This window comes from Carcharhinus amblyrhynchos, unplaced genomic scaffold, assembly GCF_965287045.1.
Source record: "Carcharhinus amblyrhynchos unplaced genomic scaffold, sCarAmb.v2.hapA scaffold_66, whole genome shotgun sequence".
Classification (NCBI taxonomy): domain Eukaryota; kingdom Metazoa; phylum Chordata; class Chondrichthyes; order Carcharhiniformes; family Carcharhinidae; genus Carcharhinus; species Carcharhinus amblyrhynchos.
The window spans coordinates 685909-701252 of NW_027649806.1; the positions used below are offsets into that span (position 1 = coordinate 685909).

Sequence of the window (15344 nt, forward strand, 5' to 3'; positions counted from 1 at the left end):
TATAAGAGTGATGGTCTACACCTGAATCAGAGGGGGACCAATATCCTGGGGGGTAAATTTGCTAAGGCTATGCAGGGAGGTTTAAACTGATTCGGAGGGGGGGTGGGATCCTGAGTAGAGGGGGTGAAAGTGAGGGGGGCATAGATGGGGACTGCAATGCACAGCATCGCAGGGGTGGGGTGGAGCAGGGTTTGAAATACGTATACTTTAATGCGAGGAGTATTCGCAATAAAGTGGATGAACTTGCAGCGTGGATCAGTACCTGGGACTTCGATGTTGTGGCCATTTCAGAGACATGGATAGAGCAGGGTCAGGAATGGTTGCTGCAGGTCCCGGGGTTCAAATGTTTTAGTCGGAGTATAGAAGGAGGTAGAAGGGGGGGAGGGGTAGCATTATAGGTCAGGGACTGTATCACAGTGTCAGAGAGGAAGTTTGATGAGGACTTGTCTGTTGAGGTAGTATGGGCGGAGATTAGAAATAGGAGTGGAGAGGTCACCCTGTTGGGAGTCTTTTATAGACCTCCTAAAAGTTCTAGAGAGGTTGAGGAAAGGATTGCGGAGACGATCCTGGTTAAGAGTGAAAGTAATAGGGTAATTGTTATGGGGGATTTTAAGTTTACTAATATTGATTGGAATTGTTATAGCTCCAGCTCGTTAGAGGGGTCAGTTTTTGTACAAAGCGTGCAGGAAGGTTTTTTGACTCAGTATGTAGATAGGCCAACTAGAGGTGAGGCTTTCTTGGATTTGGTGCTGGGAAATGAGCCAGACCAGGTGCTAGACATGGAAGTTGGTGTGCATTTTGGTGATAGTGACCACAATTCGGTTACGTTCACCTTAGTGATGGAAAGGGATAGGCATGAACCTCGGGCCAATGGTTTTAGCTAGGGGAAGGGTAATTATGAGGCTATTAGGAGAGAATTAGGAAGCATTGGTTGGACTAGGAGATTACAGGGACTGGGAACGTCCGAATTGTGGAGTTTTTACAAGGAGCAGCTACTGCGAGTCCGTGATAGGTATGTCCCCGTCAGGCAAGGAGGAATTGGTAGGGCTAGGGAACCGTGGTGCACCAAAAAAGTTGTTTCGTTGTTTAAAAGGAAAAAGGAGGCACATGTTCAGATGAGACGTGAGGGCTCGGGTAGTGCACTAGAAAACTTTAGATTGGCTAGGAGGGAGTTGAAGAGTGAGCTAAGAAGGACATGAGAAGACTTTGGCTGATAGGGTGAAGGAGAATCCTAAGGTGTTCTATAGGTATGTCAAGGACAGAAGGTTGGTTAGAGCAAGATTAGGGCCAGTTATAGACAGCAGAGGGAAGTTATGTGTGGAACCGGAGGAGATTGGAGAGGTATTGAACCAATATTTCTCTTTGGTGTTCACGCAGGGGGACATGGATATAGCTGAGAAGGACACTGGGATGCAGGGGAGTAGAATTGACAGTGTTACAGTTGATAAGGAGGATGTGCTGGATATTCTGGAGAGTCTGAAAATAGATAAGTCCCCTGGTCCGGATGGGATTTACCCCAGGATTCTCTGGGAGGCAAGAGAAGTGATTGCAGAGCCTCTGGCTCTGATCTTCAGGTCGTCGTTGGCCTCTGGTATAGTACCGGAAGATTGGACGTTAGCGAATGTTGTCCCATTGTTTAAGAAGGGGAACAGAGACTTCCCCAGGAATTATAGACCGGTGAGTCTCACTTCTGTTGTGGGCAAGGTTTTAGAAAAAAATATTCGGGATAGGATTTATAGTTATTTGGAGAGTAATGAATTGATTGGAGATAGTCAGCATGGTTTTGTGGCGGGTAGGTCGTGCCTTACTAACCTTATTGAATTTTTTGAGAAAGTGACCAAAGAGGTGGATGGGGGTAAGGCAGTGGACGTGGTGTATATGGATTTTAGTAAGGCGTTTGATAAGGTTCACCATGGTAGGCTTCTGCAGAAAATGCAGATGTATGGGATTGGGGGTGATCTAGGGAATGGGATCAGGAATTGGCTAGCGGATAGGAGACAGAGGGTGGTGGTTGATGGTAAATATTCATCATGGAGTTCGGTTACGAGTGGTGTGCCTCAGGGATCTGTTTTGGGGCCACTGCTGTTTGTAATTTTTATTAATGGTCTGGATGAGGGTATAGTTGGGTGGATTAGTAAATTTGCTGATGACATCAAAGTCGGAGGTGTGGTAGATAGTGAAGAAGGGTGTCATAGTTTGCAGGAAGACTTAGACAGGTTGCAGAGCTGGGCCGAGAGGTGGCGGATGGAGTTTAATGCGGAGAAGTGTGAGGTAATTCACTTTGGTAGGAATAACAGATGTGTCGAGTATAGGGCTAACGGGAGGACTTTGAATAGTGTGGATGAACAGAGAGATCTAGGTGTATGTGTACATAGATCCGTGAAAGTTGGGAATCAAGTAGATAAGGTTGTTAAGAAGGCGTACGGTGTCTTGGCGTTTATTGGTAGGGGGATTGAATTTAAGAGCCGCAGCGTTATGTTGCAACTGTACACAACTCTGGTGCGTCCGCACTTGGAGTATTGTGTGCAGTTCTGGTCCCCACATTATAGGAAGGATGTGGAGGCTTTGGAGAGGGTGCAGAGGAGGTTTACCAGGATGTTGCCTCGTATGGAGGGGAGGTCCTATGAGGAGAGACTGAGGGATTTGAGGTTGTTTTCATTAGAAAGAAGACGGCTAAGAGGGGACCTTATTGAAACATATAAGATGATCCTGCAATCCGTTAACAATTCTACCAATTATTTTATGTTGCTCCCTCATGTACATGTTTCCTGAAAGTATCATCTCACACGTCTCTGCATTGAACTTAATCTGCCTCCTATCTGTACACTCCACAATGGTCTGTTTTTCAGTCGCAAGCTCTCCTCCTCACAGTTTATGATGCTGCAAACATTTCTGTGATCATCAAGCTTTGAAATTTTCCTCAAAACTGTAAACACCGAGATCACTCATATATAACAGGGAAAAGAAAGGATCCCAATACTGACTGCTAGGGTTCTCCACTACAGACATCCTCCAGCGTGGAAAACATCCATTACTGATTGTTCATCCAATTTTGTATCCATGTTGTGACTTTCCCATTTATTTAATGAGCTTATGCCTCAAGCCTGTGTTAGTGCATCAGATGATTTTTGAATATCCGCGTTCACCACATCAACAGCAGAACTGTCATTGACACTTTCTGTTGCTTCCTCCAGTTCACAGCAATATAAAGCCAGTAGCAAACATAGAACATAGAACATTACAGCGCAGAACAGGCCCTTCGGCCCACGATGTTGCACCGACCAGTTTTTTTAAAAAAAACACTGACCCACTAATCTAAACCAATCACTTTTCGTCCATAAACCTATTCACAGATCTCTTAAACGCCCCCAAACTAGGCGCATTTACAACTGCAGCAGGCAGGGCATTCCAGTCCCTCACCACCCTCTGGGTAAAGAACCAACCCCTGACATCCGTCCTATAACTACCCCCCCTTAATTTAAAGCCATGTCCCCTCGTGCTAGCTTTCTCCATCCGAGGAAAAAGGCTATCACCATCCACCCTATCTAAACCTCTAATCATCTTATATGATTCAATAAGATCCCCTCTTAGCCTCCTTCTTTCCAGAGAAAACAACCCCAAATCCTTCAGTCTCTCCTCATAGGACCTCCCCTCCATACCAGGCAACATCCTGGTAAACCTCCTCTGCACCCTCTCCAAAGCCTCCACGTCCTTCCTGTAATGTGGGGACCAGAACTGCACACAGTACTCCAAGTGCGGCCGCACCAGAGTTGTGTACAGTTGCAACATGACGCTGCGACTCCTAAATTCAATCCCCCTACCAATAAACGCCAAGACACCGTACGCCTTCTTAACAACCTTATCTACTTGATTCCCAACTTTCAGGGATCTATGTACACATACACCTAGATCCCTCTGCTCCTCCACACTATTCAAAGTCCTCCCGTTAGCCCTATACTCAACACATCTGTTACTCCTACCGAAATGAATTACCTCACACTTCTCCGCATTAAACTCCATCCGCCACCTCTCGGCCCAGCTCTGCAACCTGTCCAAGTCTTCCTGCAAACTATGACACCCTTCCTCACTATCTACCACACCTCCGACTTTGGTGTCATCAGCAAACTTACTAATCCACCCAACTATACCCTCATCCAGATCATTAATAAAAATTACAAACAGCAGTGGCCCCAAAACAGATCCCTGAGGCACACCACTCGTAACCGAACTCCATGACGAATATTTACCATCAACCACCACCCTCTGTCTCCTATCTGCTAGCCAATTCCTGATCCAATTCCCTAGATCACCCCCAATCCCATACATCTCATTTTCTGCAGAAACCTACCATGTTGAACCTTATCAAACGCCTTACTAAAATCCATTTATTTACCAACCAATGAATTTAGTTTTCCTCTGTGTCACTATTAGCTTCACCATTTCCACTTTGAACTCAGCGTGTGTTGGCTCAGAGTAGTTAAATGATCAACTCCCCTCCCACACCCTCTGCTACGTTTAACACTACTGCTCCAGGCTGAAGCCGCAGACTTGACGAAACTGAATTGACCCATTCTTTTAGTTTGTGGTTATTGGTTCTTGGCCCTCTCTTCATCCACTCCAACAAACTGAAATAGCTGGGAATTAAACCTGTATCAATGGCTTGGAAAGCAACTGTGCTCACCATTATATCACCATCATTGCATTTAGGGACTCCTGTGGGTGTAGGTGCACCCACAGTGCTGTGAGAAAGAGAGTCTCAGCATTCTGAATGATGATATATTTCCAAGTCAGGATGGTGCGTATCTTGGAAGGGAACTTCCAGGTGGTGATGTTTCCATTCATCTGCTGTCCTTGTCCTTCCAGGGATAGAAATCCCCAGTTTGGAAAGTGCTGTGTAACGGGCCATGGTGAGTTGTTGCTTTGCATCTTGTCGATGATCCAACAGCCACAACTATCTTCCTTTGTGCTGGTATTACTCCAAGCAGCAGAGGTTTCCCCCCCCCCCCCCCCTCATTTTCATTGTCTTCAGTTTTTTTTCTGGCTCTTGTTTGCTACACGTAGTCATATTCTGCCTTGATGCCAAGGGCAGACACTCTCCCCTCTCATCTTGTGTCCTGCGCTATTGGCCGTGTTTGCATCAAGGCTGCAATGAGGTAGGGGACCCTGAGTAAGCACCAGCTCAGAGTCAGCGAGCAGATCATTGCTAATTAAGTGCTGCTTGTTAGTCTCAATGGTGCCTTCCATTACTGTGCTGATGATCAAGAATAGACTGATAGGGTGGGAAATGGACAGATTGGATTTGTTCTCTACTTCTTTTGTGTACAGTCATACCTGGGAAATTTCCTACTATTTTGGGTAAATGTCAGTGATGCAGCTGTACGAGAACAACTTGGCTAGGAACACAACAACTTCTGGAGCAGAAAGCTTCAGTATAATTATTGGAATATTGGCAAGACTCATGATCTTTGCAGTATCCTGAGCCTCGAGCTATTTCTTGACACCATTCGGAGTGAATCAAATTAGCTGAAGCCATATCTGTGATGTGGGGACCTCTGGACGGTTTAGCCACTGAAGTTAGTTACTAATATTTGAGCCATATTTTTTGCACTGATGTGTTAGTCTCCTCCGTCCATGAGGATGGGATATTTGTGGACCCTCCTCCTTCTGTTGTTTCATCATCCACTACCATTCACAGTTAAATGTGGCAGGACTGCAGAGCTTAGATCTGAGCCGAGGAAACCAGCATTTCCTGAATGAGGAAAATCTCCAGTCAAACTGTCAGTGATATGAAACAGGATTTTCTGATAATCCTTTTCCTATGTGAGGATCTACCGGGAAGAGGGAACTCCCGGGAAATAGAACACTAGCCATACCGGCAGTGAATGGGGAGCCTGTTTAATGTGGAATAAAGTGGGAGACACTCCTTCCCCCATCAATTGTTCAAGCAGAAATATTCCAGCTTCCTAATGGGGAATAATCTTTCCTTATTGTATAAAATTCAGGGGATGGATCTTCCAACAAAACTTAGCACAACTTCACATTTTAACTCACCCTGAGATATTATACAGGTTAATGTGTCAAGAGTTAAGAAGTACAAGTAATCACAAATTTATCATTTAACTCTCAGGAAGTTATGCAATTCTCATAAAATCCTGGATTTATGTAACAACAGAAATGATTTGAATTTCCGGAAACTTGGCAGGGTCAGTCAGATTCAGGAAGGGAATTCTGATGATCAGGAAATGAGACCGGAATGTGGGACATGTTTAAAAATTACTTGCTTGTTCACGGGATGTGGACATCGCTGGCTAGACCAGCATTCATTGCCGGTTCCTGATTACCCTCACATAAGAACATAAGAAACAGGAGCAGGAGTCGGCCATCTAGCCCTTCGAGCCTGCCCCGCTATTCAATATGATCATGGCTGATCTGAAGTGGATCAGTTCCACTTTCCCGCCGTCTCCCTATAACCCTTAATTCCCCTGTTATCAGAAACCTATCTACCCGTGACTTAAATATATTCAGCGAGGTAGCCTCCACCACTTCAATGGGCAGAGAATTCCAGAGATTCACCACCCTTTGAGTAAAGAAGTTCCTCCTCAACTCTGAACTAAACTGCACCCCCCCCCCCCTTATCTTGAGGCTGTGCCCTCTAGTTCTGCTTTCGTTTCTAAACAGGAAGAATCTCTCTACCTCTACCCTATCCACCCCCTTCATTATCCTATACATCTCTATAAGATCCCCCCTCAGCCTTCTAAACTCCAACGAGTACAGGCCCAGTCTATTCAATCCCTCCTCATAGGCAATCTCCTCATCTCTGGTATCAGCCTGGTGAACCTTCTCTGCACTCCCTCCAAGGCCAATACATCCTTCCGCAAGTGTGGCAACCAAAACTGCACACAGTACTCCTCTAGGAGCCATCAACAGTGGGCAACAAATGTTGGTTTAGCCAGTGACGCCCATATCCAAGAGCAATTGAACAAAAGTATATATTTTGAAAGGTGTAAAGATGGTTTTCACCAGCAGGCAAACCAGTAATAGCGATTTTTTTTGTTTGTTTTTAAATCATTTTCCAGTGCTTATGCTTCTCCTCCCCGCCCCCCACCCCCCATTCAGCTCAGATGACAATTGGTGAAGGTTTAGTATCGTAACTTGAATCAGTTCACCACTGGTGCTAAGTTTCTGACACAAAAATAGGCCAAGTTTCTTTTCCTGGTAAAATTTCAACTGATTTTATTTATTTTTTTACTCTATCCTTTTAGCCTGGATCACAATAACGTGGGAGATTCAGGAGTGAAGGTTCTGTCTGAGGCTCTGAGGAATCCAGACTGTAAAATACAGACACTGAGGTAAGTGTCAGACTCTGTGAGAATGTTTATAATAATTGGGTGTCTGACACTGTAAATGATTATCAGTGTCAGTAATAGTGTCATTACCAATCACTACACATCATTCCTGTCAGTATTAGTGCTATTGTTAAACACCACGGATTTACTCTGCTTCCTGTAATCTTTCCCTCTCTGATCTCCAGGTCGGAGTGTGACAGCCACAGATATTCTCACCTCCACACTCAGTACAAACCAGTCAGTGATGTGTCTGAACCTGAATTACAATAAGCAGCGAGATTCAGGAGTGAAAGCTTTAAATATTCATTTATAATTATTTGCAAAGCATTCATCAGAATAAAAAAGATAAACAAAACAATTAAATGCTTGTAGAAATACCATAGTTGGGAAGTCACGTGTTCAAACGAGTTAATTTGTCATTCTGATTATAAATGTTTAAGTCTGTAAGCTTCCCAGTTTGATTAAATGTATAAAACTGCTGAATATCGGTGAGGCAGTTAACAAATCATGTTGAGTTATATCCCGAGGGATTCACTCTCAAGTATGGGATCACTTTAAAAGTTAAGGCAGAGATCGAGGTGGAGAGGATTAGGAAGGGAGTTCCAGAGTTTACAGCCCAGGAGCTCTTACACCCCAGGAGGTGGGACAGTAAGTTGCAATGAGGAAATAAGAATGGATATAGATAGGTTAGGAGAGTGGGCCAAAATCGGGCAGATGGACTTTAATGTGGATAAGTGTGATGTTGTGTATTTCGGTTGGAGAATTGGCAGAGTGACTTATTATCCAAATGGGGAGAGACTTCAGGGTGCTCCGGTGCAGAGGGACATGGATATCCTCATTCATGAGTCCCAGTAAACTAGCAATGTAGCTACAGCAGATAATAAAGAAAGTGAATGGAATGTTGGCATTTATAGCTAAAGGAATAAAATATAGAACTAGGAAAGTATTGTTGCAGCGATACAAGGTGAGGCCGCACCTGGAGTATTGTGCACAGTTTTGGTCCCCTTATTTGAGGAAAGATGTAGTGGAATTGGAGACAGTTCAGAGGAGGTTCATTAGATTGATTCCAGAGGTGAGGGGTTTGTCGTATGAAGAGAGATCGAACAGTTTAGGCTCAGACCCTCTGGGATTTAGAAGAATGAGGGGAGATCAAATTGAAATATAGAAGATGATAAAAGGTATGGATAAAGTAACTTCCACTGATGGGACATTCTAGGATGAGAAATCCTCATCGTAGGATAAGGGGCAGCAAATTTAAAACAGAGTTGAGGAGAAACTACTTCTCCCAAAGGGTTCTGAATCTGTGGAATTCACTACCCCAAAGTGCGGTGGGTAAATTTACAAAGGATTCAGACATATTTTTAATTGGTAATGGGTTGAAGGGTTATGGGGAGATGGCAGGAAAATGGGGATGAGGAGCATATCAGCCATGATCGAATGGCGGAGCGGACCTGATGGGCCGAATGGCCTAATTCTGTTCCTGTATCTTATGAACTGGTGAATTAATGAGCTCAAGGCTCAGCTCAGCTGTCAATGGTAATAATCACAGTACGGAATAGTCAGAATTATATCAATGTTAATAATGGGCAGTGTTTTTAATAACACAAATAATGATTCTACAAGCACCATAGCTATCAATATTCGTGTTAGAAACACTGTCCACTGTTAATAGACACATAACCAGCTTGGCAGTAAAATTAAAGACCATGAAATAAAACAGACAATGACAGCATGGGTATGAAGTTATCTGTGAGACAGACAGGAGTGGGTGAACTGTACTCTTTCAGTTAGAGGAAGCATACAGTGGCTTTTCCCAGCAATCAGTACAGTGTTACTGTGGCTAATTGTCTTTACATATATTAACAAATTAGACTGGGGTGTATCTAAAAATGAGATGTGAACCTGGTGAAGCTCCAGCACACGGCCACTTGCAGCCCAGAGACTGGAAGCAGCATATGATAGACCGAGCTCTGGATCAGATCAGAGACCTGCAGTCTTGCCATATCCACTCATAAATAGTGTTAGACATGGAACAAATGTTGGACATGCCGCTAACATTAGGCGACATGGTGGCACAGTGGTCAGCACTGCTGCCTCACAGTGCCAGGGACCACGGTTCAATTCCGACTTTGGGTGACTGTACGTGTGGAATTTGTACATTCTCCCCATGTCTGTGTGGGTTTCCGCCAGTTGCTCCGGAATGTGGAATCCTTCCAGTGCCTCATGATCATCACTGCAGGAGTTCCTCAGGGTGATGTCCGAAGCCCAACCACCTTCAATTGCTTTATCAATGTCCTTCCTTCCATTATAAGGTCAGAGTGAGGATGCTCACTAATGATTGTACAATGCTCAGTACTGATCACAATTCCTCAGATACTGAAGCAGTCCATGTCCAGAAACAGCAAGACCTGAACAAAATACAAAATGCTGGAAAATCCCAGCATCCTGACAGCTTCTGTGGAGAGAGAACAGCTAACTCTTTGAGTTCGAATGGCCTTTCATTGGAGCTCGGGGGCTGAAGAGCATTCAGGGTTAACCTGATAAATAACAAGTAATTTTTCACTGCACATGTGGCTGGGAAAGATCATCTCAAACAGAAGACAATCGAACCATATTCTCTTCACTTTGAATGGCAGCACCATTGCTGAATCCTCGACCATCAACATCTGGGTGGTGGGGGTGCACTGGGACCATTGAACACACACTAAACTGTAAATATTGTGGTTCCAAGGGTAGATCACAGCCTGGGAATTCAGAGATGAGCAACTCACCTCCTGTCTCACAAATGCTTGTTCTCCATCAACAAGGCACAAGTCAGCAGTGTGATGGAATCCGCTCGTCTTTCTGGAATGAGTGCAGCTTCAGAAATATTCAAGAAGCTCATCCATGTCAGAGGAGCTGAATGGATCAGCAGGCCATCCACCAAATTAAACACTGACTCTCTCCATCACTGACACACAGTGCCAGCAGTGTGTACCACATACAAGGTGGATTGTAGCAACTCACCAAATTTCCTGAGAAAGCATGTTCCAAATATGTACTAATTATCACTGAGATTAGCAAGTTATCAGAAAACTAGAACACCAACCAGCTTCAGATTCCTTTCCAAGCCACACACCATGCTGACTTGGAAAGTATTGCATTGCCATCACTACTGTGGCATCATAATCCTGGATGTCCTTTCGGAATGGCATTGTACCAGGTGGCTGCAGAATTTAAGAAGATGGCTCACCACCCCCTTCTCAAGGGCAATTGGGGATTGGCTGGAAGAGTTGACATTGCCCGTGACATCATCATCCTATGAAAGATGCGCTACCCACTGAAGGGATGGGTAATTGTGTCTGTGTGTAACCCAAAGACAGTCACAGAGGAGAGAAAACAGCTGCTACAGGGCAAATAGAGTGACCATTGAGCAGGTCATAGGGTTTCTAAAGATAGATCTGATGGACCCCTTCAATATACCCAGCAAGGGTCTCAAATATACTGGTGTTGTGCTGTGCTATAGAGTTATAGTGGAGAAACTTTGAACAAAGTGTGACTATGAACAAGTGCGATGTTGACCAGATGCTTCATGATGAGGAACCCCATGGACCACAGGCCAGGGACCATGGGATATGTGTCAGGGAGGATGGAGATTAACTATTACAGATATGTTTTACATGAATCTTACTCTCACAGCCATTCAACGTAATAAACCTTCCCCCTTCTGCTCCCCATTGCTGTTTCTGTGAATGTTCTACCATTTCTCTGGAGCTGTCACTACATGAGACAAAGACATTGGAAATGCACTCACATCATTCAGTGGAATATTTCTGATCTCTCATTCCCAGTTAACTGTTGGAAACCCACTAATGTGGTGAAGGATTGTTTTAGTAGTGCACCATCTCTGAATTTATTAAAAACCCATGCATAACAAGGTGACCGGCAAACAACAACAGTATAACCCTGTGAAACCCAAGGAAGCGACCCTACCTTGACAACCACAGCAATTCCCACACTTTCCACTGAGCTACAGGCAGGATCTTTCCTTCTCTCCTCCGGGAATTTCGATGACCGTGGTCTTTGTCCTTGGATTTTGAGTCCTGGAAGGATTTGGCCGACTGTGGGTCCCCTGCACAGATACTGGAGTTGTCCCTGTCATCATAGCTTCATGAGGTGCTTGTGTCACAGTCGGAGCAGAAGAGGACCCACTGCCCACACCAGGATCATCCTGAGAGGAGCCCCCAGATGCTGCAGGCAGTTAATGCTATATCATAAGAACATAAGAACATAAGAAATAGGAGCAGGAGTAGGCCATCCAGCCCCTCGAGCCTGCCCCACCATTCAATAAGATCATGGCTGATCTGTCGTGGCTCAGTTCCACATTCCCGCCCTCTCCCCATAACCCTTAATCCCCTCTCTTATCAAAAACCCATCAACCCGCGTCTGAAAAATATTTAGCGAGGCAGCCTCCACCACTTCAACGGGCAGAGAATTCCAGAGATTCACCACCCTTTGAGTGAAGAAGTTCCTCCTCAACTCCGTTCTAAACCGCCCCCCCTTTATCTTGAGGCTGTGCCCCCTAGTCCTACTGTCTTTTTTGAGCGGGAAGAATTTTTCCACCTCTATCCTATCCATCCCATTCATCATCTTATACGTCTCAATGAGATCTCCCCTCATTCTTCTAAACTCTAACGAGTACAAGCCTAGTTTATTCAGCCTCTCCTCATAGCTCAACCCCCTCAACTCCGGTATCAGCCTAGTAAACCTCCTCTTCACTCCCTCCAAGGCCAAAATATCTTTGCGCAGGTGCGACGCCCAAAACTGCACACAGTACTCCAGCTGCGGCCTCACCAATGCCCTATACAGCTGCAGCAAGACCTCCCTACTTTTATATTCAATCCCCCTCGCTATGAAGGCCAGCATCCCATTCGCCTTCCTGACCACCTGCTGCACCTGCAGGCTGGGTTTTTGTGACTCACGCACAAGGACCCCGAGGTCCCTCTGCACCGTCGCCTGCTGCAGTTTTTCGCCACGTAAGTAATAGTCCTTCCTACCATTATTCCTACCAAAGTGGACCACCTCACACTTGCCAACATTAAATTCCATTTGCCATTTCCTGGCCCATTCGCCCAGCCTATCTAGATCCTTCTGCAGACTCTCCACACACTCCGCACAATTTGCCGTTCCACCAATCTTGGTGTCATCAGCAAATTTCGACACCCTACACTCGGTTCCCTCCTCCAGATCATCTATATAAATGGTAAAAAGCTGAGGCCCCAGCACCGACCCCTGGGGCACTCTACTAGTCACCACCCGCCAATCCGAATAGCACCCTTTGACCCCCACTCTCTGCCTCCTATTTGACAACCAATCCTCTATCCACGCTAACACCCTACCCCCAACTCCATGTCCCTCGACCTTCTGCAATAACCTCTTGTGAGGTACTTTATCAAACACCTTCTGAAAATCCAGAAAGACCACATCCACCGGCTCTCCTCTATCAACCGCCCTAGACACATCCTCATAGAACTCCAGTAAATTTGTCAGACACGACTTCCCTTTAATGAAACCGTGCTGCGTCTGCTCGATCAAGCAATTCCCTTCAAGATGCCTCGCAATTTCCTCCGTAATGACGGATTCTAACATTTTACCTACCACAGACGTTAAACTAACCGGCCTATAATTCCCCGCCTTTTGCCTGGCACCCTTCTTAAACAAAGGCGTAACATTAGCCGTTTTCCAATCTTCCGGCACTTCCCCAGAATCCAGCGACGTCTGGAAAATAACCACCAAGGCATCCACTATCACCTCCGCCATTTCTTTCAGAACCCTCGGATGCATTCCATCCGGTCCTGGGGACTTGTCCGCAATCAGTCTGTCGAGCACCGCCTCTCTAGTAACAGTAATGTCATTAAGACCCTCCAGTCCTACCACCTTTCCATCTGTAACACCCGGCATATTATTCACGTCCTCCTCCATGAAGACAGAAACAAAAAAGTTATTCAATACCTTAGCCATATCCCCATCCCCTACCACTAGGTCCCCTTTCTCATCCTCTAAAGGACCAATATCCATTCAGGGCAAACTGGTCCCTCCCTGTTCAGCTGAGGAGTGACAGATCCTGACAGTGACTCCAGGTGAATTTCCTCCTCTCGTCCAGCCACTGCTTCACAGAGCTCATGGAGGTGGTGAGAACAAGCAGGTCTCTGTGTGTCTCCAGTGGGTGCTATGCTGGATGTGACTCTCCATGAAGGTCACCAATCTCTCTGTGGAGGATGTTATTTGTGCTCATACCTGAGACATGGTAACACTGCTGGCCTGGATTGACTCCTCCATCCTTTGTGTATGGATACACACAGCCTTTGGAAACTCCACCGGATGTTAAAATACCTTACACTGCAGCTCCAGTATCTGCTGCATTGTTAAAGACTCCAGTCACATTTCACCTTCCACAAGCTGGCTCTGCCCTCTCCCCTCAAGAGTGTGAGTGAACTCAGCTATTACTGCCTCCATTAGCTGCTCGGGTTTGTGTGTGATGTCCTGTGCTGCCAGATTGTAACCCCTTTGCTACTCGTGTGAGACAGTATCTGCTCTGGCCGACGTTATGGAGAATAATGTGACAGTCTATAGTCTAAGGACCCCTCCTCATCTTCAGAGCTGCACACCCGTCTCTCACTGACCACAGCTGTTGATTTGTGAGAGAGTGAAGATTGTTAGAGGGTAATGCACATTCCAACATGTCCTGGAGACTGTTCCTAACCCAGAGCTCCATCTCACCAATGGTGAACGCACAAGCACCAGGTTTTGGACTCAGCAGCAGAGCCTCTCCTGTGCCCATCACTCACTCCCTCACTCTCTCTGGATCCACAACCCATCTCACCATCAGTGATTCCCCACCCAGCCTCCAGGTCTCCCAGCTCCAGAACTTCATCTTCCATTGGCATAAGGATAACACAATCCAGACACTCTCACTCTTGGCTCCTTCTCTGACGCTCTGTGCCCTCTTCTACAAGCACATAAATTTCCATTGTTACTCACCCATCAAAGACACACACAAGCCTATGGTGCTGCCAGACTGCCCATCATGGGCCCACCAGGATGGTCACTCAGTGTGGGCAGTACAGCAGTCATCTCTGACTGACCGGAACCCTTCACAGAGAGGCTGACATGTTCCTGAAGATTGATGCTGCTGTTTGGACATTGCCAGTGTCTGGGTGGAGATGTTCTTTCCATAATTTCTCTTCCATCCTTATTCACATATCAGCCTGTAAGTTTAACGCTCACCTTGTCAGAACATATCAGGTTATTGATCGTTTTGCCTCATTGCAGCCACGTGCTGCCTGCTCTGGCCCTCGGCAGTTTCTATCCAGACTTGCTTGGGTTGATGTGACAGGTCTCCTCCTCCAGTCCTGAGGGAACAGAACCTCCCTCCAAACCGATATAGCCTTGAGAATTTCCAGGGAAGTGTCAGTGAATTGGGTTTAATCTGCCTTCTGCCATTTCAGCCCTTTGTTCATTAACCAGGGCTCCCTCACTGCTCCCTTCAGAGCCTTTAAAAGTGCTGCTGGCTGCCTTTAAATCTGGTGCCAGCTTTGCCTGAATGGGATCTTCCCCTGCAGCCAGTGGTTAAGCTCTGGAATACACAGGGTTTTGGGGGAAGGTGTGGGAATGACACTTAGTGAGTTGCTCATTCGGAGAGTCAGTGCAGACACAATGGGCCGAGTGGCCTCCTTCTGCTCTGTAACAATTCTGTGATTCTGCCTGTGCTGCCTGAGTGGTCGGATTCCCCTAACCTGTCAGATATTAATGTGTCCGTTCTGGTTCTGTGTGGAGTTGGTTAGTTCAGTTGGTTTGGTGTCTGGAGTGTGATGTGGAATGATGCTAATGTTGAGGGTTTGATCCTCGTATCGGCTGTGGGGTTCATGGAGTCCCAACTCCTCCAATTGCCCCACGTTTATTAAGTTGTGTCCCTGAAGCTACATGTAACAAATTGTCTCTCTCTCAATTGGAGAGAAA

General features: G+C 45.8%; 1 protein-coding gene across 1 annotated transcript in view; it reads left to right on the forward strand.

Moving 5' to 3' along the window:
• Positions 1 to 15344, forward strand: part of LOC145337718 (NACHT, LRR and PYD domains-containing protein 3-like) — a 72868-nt gene that overhangs the window by 21203 nt on the left and 36321 nt on the right. Inside the window, exon 6 of the mRNA XM_080182557.1 lies at positions 7263 to 7349. Within this exon, the coding sequence (XP_080038683.1) occupies positions 7263 to 7349 (87 nt within the window). The remainder of the gene's footprint in view (positions 1 to 7262; positions 7350 to 15344) is intronic.